The following is a 17736-nucleotide window of genomic DNA, read 5'->3' as shown; positions in this document are numbered from 1 at the left end:
AGGCCCCTCCCTCCTCAACTGTCATCTCGGCCTCAGAGGGAGCCATCAGGCAGACCAGCAACATCTTGGACTGCCTGAAGGAAGAGGCCCCTCCCTCCTCAACTGTCATCTCGGCCTCAGAGGGAGCCATCAGGCAGACCAGCAACATCTTGGACTGCCTGAAGGAAGAGGCCCCTCCCTCCTCAACTGTCATCTCGGCCTCAGAGGGAGCCATCAGGCAGACCAGCAACATCTTGGACTGCCTGAAGGAAGAGGCCCCTCCCTCCTCAACTGTCATCTCGGCCTCAGAGGGAGCCATCAGGCAGACCAGCAACATCTTGGACTGCCTGAAGGATGAGACTTCTCCCTCCTTTAACTGTATTTTTATTGTATTAACGATTTTACTGTACACCGCTATGATCATCGCGGAATAGCGGTCTATAAATAAAACATATTATTATTATTATTATTAAGTATGTATGGGCCCATTAACATCTGAGAGCTAGATCTATTTCAGCATTAACACTGTTTGTTTTAAACCATAATTTTAAGTTCATATCAGAATTGGGCAGGGAGGATAATACTACACATATTACATGCCTTCGCGTTGAATCATAGTTTGAAGGGCCCCCCCCTCAAACTATGATTCAACGCAAAGGAGCATCTCTAGCAGGTTTCCATTCAGCTTCTTTTTGAAGATGTCTCGAGAAAGAAATCCCACCACATCTTTAAGCAGTTAGTTGGATTGCTGAACTGCACTTACCGTCAAGACATTCCTTCTAATGTTCAGTTAAAATCTACCCTTCTGTAACATAAACCTGGTCTTATCCTATAAAGGAACAAACTTGCACTTTCCTCTCTGTGACAGCCATTGAGGTTTTTAAAGAGTGCAGTCATGTCACTCCCTAAGGCTTCTCTTCACCAAGCTGAACAAGCCCAGCTCCTTCAACCTTTCCTCGTATGTTTTGTTCTCCATGCCACTAATTATCCTTGTTACATTTCTCTGAACCTGCTCCAATTTATCTATATCCTTCTTACAATGAGGTGCCCAGGGCTGAATGCAGTATTTTTTACATGGCCTGACTAGTGCAGAACTTAGTGAAACTGAAACCCTGGCACTGGCTCCCTCTGGCCAATGGGGCTCCAAATAAAGTCCCAGAGCCCCGTTGGCCAGAGGCAGCCAATGCCAGGGGCTTGAGTTTCAGAGCCCAGAGGCTCCATCCTGAGTGCTATGTCTGGATAGGGCTCCCCGACTCAATCCCAGACCCCAGCTGACTGGGTAGCAGACTCTGCCTCCAAAGTCAAACTGGGGCAAAGGGGAAGGAAGGAAGAAGGGAAGGGAGGGGGAAGGAAGAGGAGGGCAGAGACTTTTGTCCCATTCTCCTTAATGGTGGCGCACTGCCATTAAGAACTTGAGCATCCACGGATTTTGGTATCCGTGGGGGGGGGGGGATCCAGAAAGGATCCCCTGAGGATATCGAGGGCCCACTGTAGTTTTTATCAGATTTGGTGGCAGTGTGACAAAACTAGGGAATATTAGGAATGTGATTCATCGACAGATACAGGAAATACATAATATAAAAGAACCATTAGATCCTAAGTTACTGTATATCTGTAGAGCCTGCTGGACTCTCTCCCTTCCCCACTGCTATTCCCATCTTTTGTGTCTTGTCTTTTTAGAGTGTAAGCCTGGGGGCAGGGAAATGTCTAATTAACCATTTGTAAGCCACTCTGATGGCCTTTTGGCTGAAGAGTAGGTTATAAATAAATATTATATATATTATTAAGGAGAAAAAATGGGAAGCTGTTAGATTATATGACAATGGCTGCACGAATCTTATATGCTGCAAAATGGGAAGAAAATAGGTAGCCAGATATTACTGAATGGGTAAATAAGATGTACGACTATATGGAAACTGGTGAATTAACTTGGTTACTTAGAAGGAGACCCATAGACTCTTTTATAAAGGATTGGGAACCTTAATTACTTAAAGAAATGTAAAGGTTCTATATTTACAATTGATCTGGAATAAAGATTAGTATTTATTGTTAAGAAAGGACCATATGACAGGAGAACATGGGATGATTATACAGGAAGTGTAGAAAATTAGGAGGATTTATGCTGAGAAGAAAGTAAAGGCAAAGGAAGTCAATTTTATTTTTACTGTAATGTTCATGTCTAGGTGGTAGTGTAAAAATATTGGTGGTAGTATGGTATGTCTCGTTATGTATTAGTAGTATATTATGTTTAATCATGTATTAGTGTAAAGTTGAGGGTTTCAATGTTTATTTTATTTTGTTTAACAAAATAAAAATATTATACTAAAAAAGAAAGCACCTTAAAGATTAATAAGTTTTAGTGGGCCTAAGCTTTTCTGGGCTGCATTACATTTTTTTAGGGCTCCAGTACAGGAAAGTTTATGCCAAACAAATCTTGTTGTTGTTATGACTTTCAAGTTGATTCTGATTTAGGGTGACTTATCATGGGGTGTTCTTTGCAAGATTTTACTCAGAGGAGGCTTGTCATTGTCTTCCTCTAAGGCTGAGAATATGTGACCTGCTCAAGATCACCCAGTGGGCTTCCATGGCTGAGCTGGAATTTGAATCTTGGTCTCCCAGAGTTCTAATCCAACACTCAAATTGCTACACCTTGCCAATTCTTCTAAACAAAAGTTACTAGTCTTCAAAGTGGCATAAGGCTCTTTGTTAAGTTTGAAAATGTCAATGTCTGTTCTGCATGTTCATTATGAAAAAATAGAAAACACATAGGCCTTTTTCTTAAATGAAAAGCAGATTAAAGATAGCAGTTTTTCTTGGAACCAAGTTGTAACAACTTAACTAGCACAACCTTTTGTCCTATTTTCACCTTTTTCCTTAAATGTCTGCCTCTCTCTTCTCAGATGCATCCTTGCTAACAAAAGAGCACAAAGCATGATTGTACGTTTATTAAACTGGTTTTTCTATCATGATGTATGATTGCCTGCAGAATAATTTACAATTTAAGAAATATATATTAAGCGCAATTTGATTTTTAGTTTAGTATGTCAGATCTTGCTTAATGCCTGTTACAGTATTTTCTAAGATTGGTCTGTTCTCAGATAACCATAATCACTGTTCACATTTCATAGTAGGTGCTACAGTCATAAATATATGAAGAATTTTCACTGCATAAAACAGCCAAGCAAAAATGAACGGGCTGTGTTTTTATTCTGTGTAATTGTGGTCAATAATGTAGAGTAGATTCAGATATCTTTTTCAAAGTGGATTATTTTGTTCACCAGATATCTAATTCTGCACCCTTACTTTTCTGAAGTAAGCGCACCTTTAATTGGTATGTAAATGGATCTTTTAGCACCTTTGGGACTAGCTATGCAAAAGAAGTTGTAGCATAAGCTTTTGTAGATTTGGTCTACTTCCTCAAATGCAAGGAGACCAAGTCTATAAAAGCTTATGCTATGACTTCTTTTGCACAGTTAGTCTCAAAGGTGCTACAAGATCCTGTTGCATACTGATATTCCAGACTCAGTTCATATTTTTAATTTGTGTATGATAGTGGTAGATACATTTTCCATTTTCCATTAGGTTTTTTGGGGGGAATGGAAGGGCAGAAGCAGTATGTAGAAAACATTTGATTTTTTAAAATGTTATTAGATTTCAGATTATTCACACCAGTAGCACATTGAAAGCGAAGGATCTTTTAGATGAGATACACTGGCCTGTTACAGACAGCCAAAATAAAGCTGCTTCGAGTCACAGTGGAGGTATGGTGTTTCAATGATGCATGCGTCCTAAGAGTCCAGAAGCCGCACCAAAGCCACGCCCCAGTTCTTAGGGCTGGAGCGTGGCTTTGGTGTGACTTCTGGACACTTAGGACGCATGCATCATTGAAACACCATACCTCCACTGTGACTCGAAGCAGCTTTATTTTGGCTGTCTGTAACAGGCCAAAATTTCATGATCCTGTTACTATTCAACCAAGATTTGTGCAACACTATATGGATTGTGTCTGGTCATTATAACAAATGGCCTGTTTGAGCCCGCTTGGGGCTGTTTAGGGGCATGGTGTTTGTAAGTGTCACATCACCCAGTGGGAGAGAAGTCGGAGCAGCGATTACACGCTGGCCGGCTTATCTCCCACTTGGGGGCGTGGTGCTTAGATGCTATTTTCCCTAGAGCCGGCTCTTTCAGGGGAAAAGCCAGCTCTTTGGGAGAAGGGACAGCTTTTTTCCTCCCCAAAAAAGAGTGGGGTGGAAGATGGCTGGATTGTGCATCTATTTGCTGTGGCCCTGATCCAGCCTAAAAGGGGAAGCTCTAAGTCGCCCCCTTTGGGCTGTCTGTATTCCCCCTTAATGAGATTTCATGAGTAAGTCCTTATTTTTTTTCTTATTTTTTTTTAGTTTTGCTAATCTAGAGCAGACTTTATGTCAAAGCACACACATGAAACCTTCTTTGGAGGTTTTTAAAACAGTAACTGGATGACCATATGTTGGAGGTGCTTTGATTGTGTATTCCTGCATGGTAGGGAGTTGCACTGGATGGCCTTTGAGGTTTCTTCCAACTCTATGATTCTATGAAATTATACCTTTAAATTATAATAATATGCATAGCCTAAATATATTTACATGTGCATTGTTTCATGTGGTTAAAGTGAAAATTTGATAAGATGTGATGTTTTTAAACAAAATTTAAATTTTATTTTTTAAAAAATAACTTAGGCCTTCCCTTTCTCCTCTCACTGAACCTTGCCCCACTACCACCATGTCCTCTGCTGAGCTCCAGTCTGATGCAGACTAACACCACAGTCAATTCCGTCAAAAGGCAGATGTTTAGAGAGCAGTGGCGTTACCCCCTAGGGTCTCATCTGGTGTGACCCACATGGGGAGCAAAAGTGGATGTGTCATGGTGGGGAGGAAAGATACTTCTTTGCCTTTTTAAATCCCCTGCCTTCATAGTTAATAGTATAAATTAGCATTAGACTTAAATTAGGTTTAAATTAAGCCTTCTGACCATCTGTGTTCAAGTAGATATTGTATTACAGTAGTTTATTTGAAAAAAAATGTTCTTTATGTAAACAGAAGAGGAGGAGATGACTGAGATTAGCTGTCTATCTTGTCACATATACAGGTTCTGGGGAGAATAGGTATAACTAAAGCAAGAGAAGATGTGCAAGCTGTATTTAAAAAAGGAAAGTAATTGTTCTTTGAGAAAAGCTAATGAGCACAAGAGACTACAGTTATGTTAGGACTCCTCTCTCAACTTGTAGTCAGTTCTGAACTTGGAATCTGTTTTGAATTTCATGTAACATCTAAAAGCTAGTCATTGAATTGTTCATGTTGGCCTTGTTTACTGGTCATGGCTGCAACTAAATAGTCTTCTCAATTAAATGTGTTAAAAGAAAGAAGTGAATTAAAAATAATAGGGGGAAAACTACATTAGTTTTTCCTATTCATTCTGTTGCTAACATTGAATTGCAACCTGAAAATCATTTAGATTGTAATCATAGATAATCTCCTACAACTTGGTGCCCAAATTAATAGACTCTTTTCATGGAAATGGTTTATACAACTACTTATTGTACATTATGCAATTATATTGGGGATGTTGTTCTAGATCTGCAATGAGGCTGGCTCTCAAGCAGATCTTTGTCTACAGTTCCTTTCAGCAGTAGCTATTGCAGTCAGTGAAGAATGAAGGAAATCTTATTCCACTTGTGTCTAGTGGGCCACAAGCTGCCCACTACTGCCATACAAAAACAAGCTAATAAAAGCAATGTATATTTTGAAAGATTTCATGCAGTGTGGCCATTTTAAAATCATAGAACCATAGAGTTGGAAGAGACCACAAGGGCCATACAGTCCAATCCCCTGCCATGCAGGAATACTCAATTAAACCAATCCCAACAGGTGATCATCCAGCCTTTGTTTAAAAACCTCCAAAGAAGGAGACCCCACTATTATCTGAGGCAGAGTATTCCATTGTCAAACAACATCTGTTAGTCTCTATCAAAGGTCTTCAGCAGTACTTAGTAATAGTTATGGGCCATAAATCCCTTAATTATACTTTGTATTAAATGTTGGAACTCTACGTTGTTGATTAATACCATATATACTCTTTGTTTATTTTATATTCTGTAATATGCCATGTTTGTGTCTTGCACTTCATTTTAAATATATATAGGTATTTAGCTTGCCCAGCATGGTGTAGTGGTTTGAAGGCTGGACTATGATTCTGGAGACCAGGGTTCAAATTCCAACTCAGCCATGTAAATCCACTGGATGACATTAGGCAAGTCAGCTTCAGAGGATTGCAGTGACAAAGCCCCTCTGAAGAAACTTTCCAAGAAAACCCTATGAAAGGTTCGCCATAAGTCAGAAATGAATTGAAGGCACACAACAACAACAGAGCAATAATAGCTTTTAATACCTTGAATATCTTTTGATGAGTCATGTTCCTAACTGTGCTGAACTTCTTCATTGACTTTTTTAGTATTAAATGCCCACTGCAGATGGTTCTATTTCAGATGCCCACAAACAATTTTTTATATATCATTTTAAGAAGTAGAAATTATATTTAAAATAATATTAACTTCCATTCCTTTACATAGTATGACATTTGCCATTCATAAGTTAATTCCCCCAATTCATAGCAACCTTTTTGGATTTCTTTATTACCCCCTTGCTATAGAAGAAGTTGCATGTTCCCAATTGTGGAGCACTAGATAAAGGAGGATCAAATCAAAGGCGATGCAAGAGAAATGTAGTTAGGAGCAAGGAAATTTAACCTTGCAAATGCATTGCATTCCATACACTTTCGCTCTATACTCAGAAGGTATCTCACTATCTAGTTTGTAATTCTATCACTTTTAGAAAAAGATTAGTTCTTCCCATCATAGATGTTTTTGTCTTTGGAGGCATTATTTTTTGTGCAATAAATTGAGTTCCCCACTTACATTCTGCCCAACAATATATGGGGCTTATCCTTGTGTGCCTTAACTATCAATGAACAAACATAAATATTTTTTTCACTTTGGGATAGAGTGATCTGTTGTTTCTGTTGTTTTGAATCATTGTTGCTCCCAAAGGTTTGGATGCTCACTTAAGATCATGCTCTTCACCAGGCGACAGTGTTTGTATTCCTTACATTAAGTAGTGTTAGATGTTGTAGGGTGGGAAATTGTACCAGTTGCCTCTGTGGATCAGTTGCAGCTTATTTTCTGTAGCTTCCTATGTCATTTTTAGAGACTGCTGCATGTCATGAATATAATATTCTAGTATTCCAATAAATTGCTGTTGTGTTTTCTCAAATTGTTCCAAACTTAGATCAACCCTAAGGCAAACCTATCATGGGGTTTTCTTGGAGAGATTTGTTCCAAAGGAGTATATAGTAATAAAATACAACTTTTCTGCTCCTCTCAGATTACTCAAAAATTAAAGATGTCTTTTATAATAATAATAAAAACATTGCAGTAGTCCATCAGCACTACTATAATGTTTAAAGTACCACTTTCAGACCCAAATATCCTGATTATTGCTTCTGGTGAATCCATGGTAAAGACTTGCATGATTACTACCATAAGCATGGTTATAAGTTTATGCAGAGAAAGACAGTACTTATTGTTGAAGGTCATTGTTGACTTAGGACGTCAAGTATAAGGAAAGTAAGAATAATTAATGCCGCATTTGGGTAATTAGGTAATCTGTACAGGACTTACTGTGGGAGACCCAGTGTGGTGTAGTGTTTTGGGTGTTGGACCATGTCTCTGGAGACCAGTGTTTGATTCCCAGCTCATCCATGGAAACCCACTGGGTGACCATGTCACAGTCTCTCGGCCTCAGGGGAAGACAATGGCAAAGCTTCTCTAAACAAACTTTGCCAAGAAAATTGCACAAAAGGCTCACCTTAGGGTTGCCATAAGTCAGAAATGACTTGAAGGCATACAACAACAAATGACAGTAATGTGGTATAGACTCATGGAAAAGCAGCTCCAATGCCATTTCTTGAACATATAAAAGATTCCTAAATTAATGAAGGAAAGCACCAGCAGAAGCTTCTTAAGCTCAGCAATGCCAGTCAATAATGGCTATGTAGGAAGAGGGAGCACAGTTTATCAGAGGCTACCTAAGAGGAGGAGCAAAATTCTGTTGCTGTCTACAACCCATGTGACTTATCAAAGCCCAACATTTGTTCTAGATTACAATATTTCTTCTTCGTGGTCTCTGTGAATCACACAGTTGGGTTTTCCTGCACGTGCACAATTGTGTGAATTCACAGATGACTACTTGAAGAATTAGCTACAGGTATGCCACCTGTCCTCCTTCTTTGTGGTCTCATGTGAATCACACAATTGTGGAGGCACAGGAAAACCCAATTGTGTAAATTCATAAATGACCACTTGAAGAGCTACAGTTACGGGTAAGCAACCTGTCCTGTCTTTCTATCATACCACTAGAGTAAGTAGTCACATAAATTTGGAGTCAAGTGCATCCTATGTTATTTTGTAACCTTGTGGGGGACTTTGTTCTTACAGCTGTTTATAGAAAATCCAGAATTTTAATATTTCTAATTATAGAAACATACTAGTTTTTCAATCTAGAATGTGTTAGTGGTTTATTTATAGACATTAATTTTGTTAGACAGATTTGTTTGAAACATTTAACAACTTTCCCTCATAATTTCTGAACTGATTGTTAAGTGGGTCAAGCCAAAATATAGTCATGGGAAAAAACAGACCTTTCCTATCATGCTACTCAGCTTTAAAATTACCTAACTGTGGTATTAATTATTCTTACCTTCCTTATACTTGACTTCTAAAGTCAATAATGACCTTCAAACATTTTTCAGAGATAGTTAATGACCATCCTATTTTAAACCTGTGGCCTTCTACTCCTCCTGTAATTAATAAAGCACCAGGACATTTTTGTCATTACTTCTTAAGGAAATGCTCTGTACATCTCCCCCCTAAGTATAGCAAAATTGGAACAGTGAAAATAGAACATTATCTAATATTTTTCAGTGCTGATATTTGTGATCACGGCCATTGGCATGATTAAATAATTTTCCCCATATATTTTAATGTGAGGTGGAGAAAATATGAAGGCCTATGTGTCCATAAGTATTTTAATTTTGTTTATATCTGTTTTAAAATCTTGTCTGCTAAATACCTGATGATGATCTTTGAAGAACGTTACTACTTATGAGTCTCTGAAATCCAGATTTCTTTTATATAGAAACAGTGCAACATTGCTTCTGGGTGTATATGTGCACATGCATGCTGTTGGATGTTTAAGTGAATTAAAGTAATATTACTACCATCCTGTTTCCTGTCCACTAGAGGACAGCACTGCTTCTGTATCTGAAATTACAAAGCAAAATATGTTGATCACTTCTTTGTAGTAAAAATCAAAAGGCTTATATGCCTCAGTCCTTTAGCAGAATTTATTTCATGTTTGTAAACCAGTTTTATCTAACTAAACCACTTCGTTGTGCAAAATGATCATTTTGTGTATATGCTCAGTTTTATAATTGAAATGTCTATCTGCTTTTACTAGATGGAAAGGAAACAATTCCACTAACTTCTTAAGTTGTCTTTTTAACAGGAATATACTAAAAGTCAGAGATTCCAATCCTTTTTAATGGGGAAAATGTCATACCAATATAAATGACATATGGTACTAAAATGCAAAATGACTGTAATTTTCTGATACAAGCCAAATTGGGCATTGTATTGGTAAAATTCATGGACATTTTAAGACAGATATGTCCTTACGCTTAGATTCTAGATGTTGCTATCTTGCCTATGCTGTGGTACATATCAGTGGAGGAAGCCATGCCATACCTAGAGATTTGAAATTAATCTTGTAGGTGCAATTGATCAGGAAATTTGAATGCCCTGGTTGAATTGGTTGTTCAATCAGAACAACTATATTTTCAGGCTAAAATAAAACTGCATTGATATTTTTGTAGTTATATGATATCAAACCTGAATTTAACCTGCATAAGACAGGTATAGAGCACTAGTGTCTAGAGGTGTAGCTACAGTTTTTAGATTTAAAATAGATAAAAACAGGCCAGGACAGAGATTTGAAGGAGAGGCTCCACCAAAGAAAGAAGAAACATCCCACCACTGAACAATAACATTACAAGAGAAACATGTGGTTGCACACTCCATGTTTCATCTTTAATATATAGCAACTTTTTTATGTTTCATATATTCTTATGCCACAGGTGATGGCTAATGTGATTGTATTGAGAATCTTATGGGACTATTGGATTGGGTTGTGTTTTGTTCATAGGTTTGTAGCCATTATAGAACATTGACTATTGATTTTTTAAAAATGTTTTTGCCCTAATACTATACAAAATTCCCTATTTGTGCCTTTCACTCTAGTATTTGGGATCAGAAGACTAATTCAGAGCACATTTCCTACATGCATTAATTATGTGACTTCATTGCACATTTGTCAACTTTGGGCTAATTATTTTTGTATAGCTTGGGCTGGGCATTGCATCTTGTGATCGTCTTTCTTACTAATAGGATTCTGTCTGCTTCATCAGGCAGCAATTGAAGGTTGCATGTACAGGGTAGGGGAGAAAGGTTTTAGCATGAATGAACTATTATAACAGGTTCTGGTGACTAGCAAAATCTGAAAAGAGGAGAAATTGAACTTAGGACAGGGAAGAACTAGAAACAAGATTACTAAAAAGAGAAAACATGTTGTTGTACTAGTTGCAATAAGTGTTACAAGGATTTGGTTGTAAATCTATACATTAATAATTTGTCAAAGGTTAAATTCTTTCAAGTGTTAATATTTAATTGCAAAAGGTCTGAATTCTACACCACCTTGTAAATTTCTCAATCTACATTGGAAGGACAAGAAAAATGTTTAGAAAAAGTTTGTGATCCGTATTGTGCTTTCTTTAGACTACTGGGCTGATTATGTAGATAGAATCCCCTGAAATTGGCCCATCTGTTGTTGTCCACACCACTATATCTTTTGGAACAGAATATTTGGAGTGTGAGAAGGAAAGGGTACAACAGTTGACCCTTGACCATCTGAAAGAGATCATGCCTCATTTGCCTGAGCCAGCAAGTATCAAGTGCCATAGATGGAGATATTCTCAGGTGACCAAAGCTTTCCCTGGGAGTCCAGGACAAATAACTCTCCATACAAAACCAATCTTGGTCTGTGGAGGCGATGGATTTACTCATTCCAATTTTGATGGATGCATAGATTTAAGTGATGGGTATTGTGGAGGTTTTGAAATCCAGTTTATATCTTCATTTGTTTCTTCCAGTATCAACTTATTTTTATGATGAATTATACATTAATATACTAAATCTTGGTCTACTGGACCTAATTATCCTCTGTTTTATAGAAATAAATAATGACAAGTAAAAAAAAAGTTTGTGATCCGTATTGTGCTTTCTTTAGACTACTGTGCTGATTATGTAGCAATGCATGATGCTGTGGTTAATATTAATTTTATGATCTTTAGAAGATGAGAACAGGAGAAAACCTTTGCTACATCAGCCTGGATGCTAGTTTAGTGAGTATTATGTTCTCACAGTCACCAGCGAGATGGTTAGGGAAAACCTATAAGCACAATTAGTACTCCTCCCCATTGTTACTCAGCAGCCTGTGTTGGGCAGCACACTACCTCTGATATGGCAAGCAGTATGTAGCCGTCATGACTATTAGCCTTTGGTAGCTTAGTTAGATTTAGAGCAAAAAGCATTATTTTTGTTGATTATCTTTTTAAAAAAAAGAGGACATGGCTTTATTACCAGTCATAAGCATACTAATAAAAAAGTCAATAAATATTAGATAACAATTATTTGGTTGGCTCACTCTATTAATTCATAATATGCAAATATATTTATTCAGCATCTTAATTGGATACATTCAGAAAAACAGCCAGGCTCAACCAGACCAAAGGCCCATCTTGTCCCACCTTCTGTTCCCACAGCGGTTTACAGCTAGGTTCCTCATTCTCATGTTCCCAACTAACTAGTGTCTACAAGTATACCACCTATGATATTGGAAGTAATATATAGCTATCATGACTAATGGCTCTTGATAGCCTTATCCTCTTTAAAATTGTCCACGTTGGTGACTATAATTACCTCTTGCAATGTAAATCCCATAGTTTAACTATACACTGCATGAGGTGATATTTCATTTATCAGACTTGAACCTCCTATCATTTTTTTTTCTCACTGGAAAACTCTGATGTCTAATATTATAAGAGAAGGGAAAGAAATTTCCCTACTTTTCCCCCACACGATTCCCTGTTAACTGCCCTCAAGTTGGCCCCAAGTCATGGCGACCAAGACTCTCTCTCCTCCATTGCTGTGCTTTGGTTCTGTAGATACAGTCCCGAGGACTCGCTGATTTAATTTGTCCACTGGTGTGTGATCTGCTTCTCTTTCTACTGCCTTCTACCTTTCCTGGCATTATTGTCTTTTCTTGTGAATCGTGCCATCTCAAGATGTGGCCAAAGTGCAATAGTCTAAGTTTTGTCCCCTTGTCTTCCAGGAAGAGTTTTAGAGTTTAATCTGTTCAAGGACCTATTTGATTGTCTTTTTGACTGTCCATGATATCCTCAGTCTTTTTGACTGTCCATGCAGCACTACATCTCAAATGAGTTTATTTATTTTCTGTCAGCTTTCTTCACTGCCCATCTCTCTCATCCATATACATCCTCTTATACAACTGTCAGGCTTCCTCTTCCTCCATAGCATGATTATTCACATTCAGACTTCTTACATCAATACATGTAAAGCATATTTCCTAAGTAAACTACATGTATGGGAGCATAGCTGTTTCTTTAAACCTGGTTCTGTCCTAATTTTATGTAATGAGGCAAGTCGTGTATCATATCATACTTCTAAATGGTGTACACAACCTTCTGGAATTTCCCCCCTCGACCCAAAAGAGAAATCCCTGATATCTAAAGCAAGCTTGGATGGGTGTCAGGTGTCTGGACACCTCATTTAAATAATTTCCTTTTTTAAAATTAATATAAATAAAATCTGTTTTATATGTAATTGAATTGGAATTATCCTTAAAGAACTGGGTTCCCTCTATCCCTTATGGTTTCATAACTACCATGCCATTTCTGTTCTCTGCTTTCTGATAGCCATGTGTCTTGGAATACCATATTGTCGATAAGTGAGTCTAGAATATCTACTATTGCTAGTGTTTCAGATGTCAGGTAGGAGGTGTTTACTTCCCACAGCTCATAATAATTTGTGACCACCCTTGCTTTCTGATTTAAATAGTTGCTTGGGTTTTTCTATAACACTGTAGTACAATATGAGATTCTACTAGTCATCTGATTTCAGTAAGTGGTTCCAACATTTGGTCCCCTTAGACACAAAAGCAGTATTAATTCCTGCTATGAGAGAAGATAGCAGCTGGTATAAGACAGACTTTGCTGACTTCTTAGTACCTGACAGTTTAATCCTTTAAAAAAAAAAAAAAAAAAAAGGACTTCCAAGGTATGCATTTCAAATAACTTTTCTTTACCTAATTGCTTAAGTGACCTACAGAGGCACCCAACCAGAATTGACCCCCATCATGCCTTTGGGGTCTGTTTGCTTTTATAATAACATTGACTTTATATCACTTGCAGTTTAGACTTGACCAGGAGTAAGATGAGCCTTGGGGCTATGCAAAACCATGGGAGCTCCTGCTTTTATTGTGTGAATTCAGGCATATCTTGCTTCTGTGGTCCCAAGATGAGTGTTAAACAAATAAAGAGACTAATAAGGCTACTGTTTACATATTAGCAGCCTTTCCGAATTGATGGGCAAAAATTACAGATTTTAACATTTTGATAAAAATAGGATCCTTGAAGCAATTGACCAGCATTTGGTGGGGAGGGCATGTAAAGATTGGAAACTGTATATCTTATTTAAAGAAAAGAAATATATTGACCCATGAAGAGTGATATTGAAGAATTACTTCTGTTTCCTAAATTAGTGTAATGTGTTACAAGATTTTAAAATTGATGTGCTTATTTTTTTTAAAAAAAAAGAGAGAAATTAGTTTTCATTTATAGGGAATCTGTTTCCTGCTGAAGAGGCTAATATTTTAATTAAGTCTAGAGTGAAGCTTTTTGAGTATCTGCTGATAAACTCCCTCTTTTATGTTGATGGTAATTAAACAGATCCCTAAGGACCCCAGGAGGCGCTCTGCAAGGCCTGTGCTAATTGTCAGACATGAGACACTGACCAGTTGGTTTGCTCTTGAATAGCTGATGGTGTGCTGTCAGCACAGCAGTTTTATTTTTATGTATTGTGAGCTGTTGTCAGGGCTAACTGGGTCCTATTGTGGCTGAAGATGTTGCGCAAATTGAGGCAGATGGCTCTGATTCAGACACGTGTCACTCAGAAAGGAGAGAGGGAATTGGCCCTGCAAAGTGGGGTCATGGAGGGTCACAGACCTGCTCTACACTTGTTAGTGTTTTCAAAAGCCCATGTGCAGCAACTTTGTTGTGCTCTGGGTTCTTTTTCTTTTCTTTTTCTTTTTCTTTTCAAATTGGGGGGGGGGGCTTGTTTTGTGGAACATGGAAGGGTAGGCTGTTGTCATCCCTTTCCTTCCTGTCTCTGGGGCCTGGCTCTGCATGCAGAATGAATTAAGCAGATTGACAGAAGTTCATTGTTCCTAAAATGGCTTTTCAGTCAATTGAAGTGCTTAAAAGACTAGTTTTGCTTTTAATTCCATGTAATGAGTCAGTTTTTCATGTCTTGGAATTTAGTAATGGGGGATTAGATCTCAAGTTGCCTTTAACTATATAATCTTGTCATATGTTTCATAGGATAAAGTATATTTTATATTAATTTTAATTTAGAGTACTTGTCACTTCATGTGTGAGGGAGAATGACCATTCCCTTGAAGCTGTTTACGTCCACAAAATGTTAACACTTTAATTCTTTGGTGGAGGTTGTAGATTGCCTTGTTATTATTTGAAATAACCCAAAATAATATATATTCTCTTAGGAGCTCTGTTTTCAGATAAAGGTCTTTTTTTCATCTTTTTTTTCTAAATCTAAAGATCCATGGATGTAATGGGCTTCCTTTTTTAGCATGTTTAACTGTTTCTAAATTATATTTAGATTGTAGATTGTCTTTATATAGTATTAGTGCATTAATGTTGTAGTGCAGTTCAAGAACCTTTTCTGTTATGGGGATGATACTTACAGTCATTAAACTTTTAACAAAATATGGCTCTTGTTTTTTATTTTGTGTGAAGGTGTTAACAGATTTTGTTTTCATCCCCTAGGTTTGCAGCTAAAACTGTGCATAGTGGGTCACTGATGCTGGTCACTGTGGAGCTGGAAGAAGGGTCTACAGCACGGCTCATCATAAACACTGAGAAAACGGTGATTGGCTCTATACTACTGCGGGAGCTGAAGCCTGTCCTGTCCCAGGGGTAACCTGCTTACATCTGGACTTCAGAATCTGGCACACAACAAAAGTGCCTGGCATCGACTACTGCTGCCTTTCATTTATAATAATAGCCTTTCCATCTGGCATTGGAGGAAGAATACACTCTTGACATTCTTGTCTCCTGTTTTAGAATGCTATAGTGTGCATTTATCACACAAGCAAGTGCTTTGCATCTTTCCCCCCTGCTTTGCAACCAAAGAAACATGTATTTTACTGTCAGCTAAATTCTTAAATGTTATTTGTAAGGGCAGGGGGGAGACTTAGCTTGTTATTCTATTCTGTTTTCATCATATTCCTTCCCATGCCTCAGCCTTTCATGAAAACAAGAAAAGACTGAGGAATAAGGTACCAAAAATCAGCCTAATCAGAACAGTAAAATAAAATTTGCAGAAATCAGCATCAAATGCTACATCATGCATGTCCATTGGATTGGATTTACATATGTATGGGGAGACACGGTGAGAGAAATAAAATTTTGCAGTGTTTATTGACCAGCTACTGTATCCTTCTGTTCTTGAGCTTATTTGTATCCAACTGTTTACCACAGCTGCCATAATCTTAATTTCCTAAAAATTAAGATTTTAATAAAATCATGTTTATGATAAATTAGCTTATTTCTGTTTTATTGGACAAAACATTTTTTTAAAAATAACTATTCAAATTTGATATTACAGTCAATTGTCTATATGCATGGATTTTGTTATACATAGATTCAAGCATCCATGGCTTGGAAATATTTTTAAAATATATAAATTCCAAAGAACAAACCATGATTTTGCCATTCTATTATTTTACTATGCCATTATATTTAATGGAACTTGGGCATCCATGGATTTTGGCATCCATGGTGGTGGTGGGGGTGGGGAGGCTGGAACCAAACCCCAGCAGATACCAAGGACCTACTGTACTTGAGCATCTGAGTCTTTTATATGGGACCATATGATCTATTTTGTGGAAAGGGAAAAAATTGCCAAGAATCATTTATAACACTGGTTTTCAAATCTTCTCTCTGAATCTCTCTTTTATAATGTAATTACTTCTTAGCTATATAGCTAGTTCTTCAGTTATGCCCCCCCTCCCAATAGAATCTCAAGTTGTTGCCATGATTTTCACTAGTTTTTGCTTCTTAATTCTTGATCTGGCAATATTGGGGAAACTTTTCACTACTTAAATTTGATTCTACAAGCATAAATCCCTAAGTGTTCTATCTTAATAATATTGTGGGGTTTCAGGTGGGATATGTCTCACTTCTGGATCCAGCATGGCATTGTGGTTTGAGTGGTGGACTACAGCTCTGAGTGGTGGATTCCCAGCTCAGCCATGAAACCCTTTGAGTGACCTCAAGCAAGTCACATGTTCTCTGGCAAAGGCAATGACAAACCTCCTCTGAAGAAATTTTGCCAAGAAAACCCAATGATATGTTCACTTTGGAGTCGCCATAAGTCAAAAATGACTTGAAGGCACACAACACACATACACATGTCTCAGTTCTACCTAGGACAGTACTCCACTGAATACCCAGCTATGTATCATCTGTTTCAAGATTTCATCTTTATACAAAGTTCCTCTGTAAAGAAGATATCTGAGTGCACTGATAGCTTAGAAACAAAGAGTAAAATCCAGTGTGAAATCAAAGGCTTTCATGGCCAGCATCCATAGTTTTTTGTGGGTTTTTTGGGCTATGTGGCCATGTCCTTTCCAGGCAAGCATTCTCTGAAGATGCCAGCCACAGATGCTGACGAAACATCAGGAAGAAACTCTTCTAGAACATGGCCACATAGCCCAAAAAACCCACAAATAACAATAGTAAAATCCAGCATTGCCACTGAAGCAGTGGAAACTTCACCTCTCCTCTTGTACCCCAGCCCCCTAAGAAATTTGCTGGAGAATCATGGGGCCTTGTGGGAAGCTGCAGGGGTTGGAAGAATCTTCCCTGTATTGATAGAAGCTACTCCAGGTAGTAGTTTGTTAGATATCCTTACTGATCGATTGTAATCATTCTATTTTACAGTCAGTGGGCAGTTTTATCCAATATCTGTACTAGACGAGGAAGTTTGTTTGCTCACAGGTTTAAATACTGTTTAGGGTTTATTGTATTAAAAAAAGTAACTGAGTTCAGTCTGATAATGTTACCATGCAGTCAAAAGGCAGACCATACAACTTTTATTGAGGGAGAATTCTGCATATTCCTTATGTATACAATTACTTTTGTTGTCAAATTCTAATTCTGAAATTTACTCCAGTAATTTTGCAGCTGTTCATTTGAACTTGTGTGACATTAAGTGGTTTGTGTATCTGGCTA

General features: G+C 37.7%; 1 protein-coding gene across 3 annotated transcripts in view; it reads left to right on the top strand.

Moving 5' to 3' along the window:
- Window positions 1-16084, top strand: part of AP3B1 (adaptor related protein complex 3 subunit beta 1) — a 207715-nt gene extending 191631 nt beyond the window's left edge. For all 3 annotated transcript variants that reach the window (XM_089494600.1, XM_089494591.1, XM_089494621.1), the window contains exon 27: window positions 15268-16084. In XM_089494600.1, coding sequence (XP_089350726.1) covers window positions 15268-15421 — 154 coding nt within the window. In that variant the 3' untranslated portion in view covers window positions 15422-16084. The remainder of the gene's footprint in view (window positions 1-15267) is intronic.
- The last annotated feature ends 1652 nt before the right edge of the window (window positions 16085-17736 follow it).

Source organism: Sceloporus occidentalis, unplaced genomic scaffold (assembly GCF_023333645.1).
Source record: "Sceloporus occidentalis isolate IW3139 unplaced genomic scaffold, rSceOcc1.0.p SCAF_1, whole genome shotgun sequence".
NCBI classification, from domain to species: Eukaryota; Metazoa; Chordata; class Lepidosauria; order Squamata; family Phrynosomatidae; genus Sceloporus; species Sceloporus occidentalis.
This window is presented reverse-complemented; position numbering and strand designations above follow the sequence as displayed.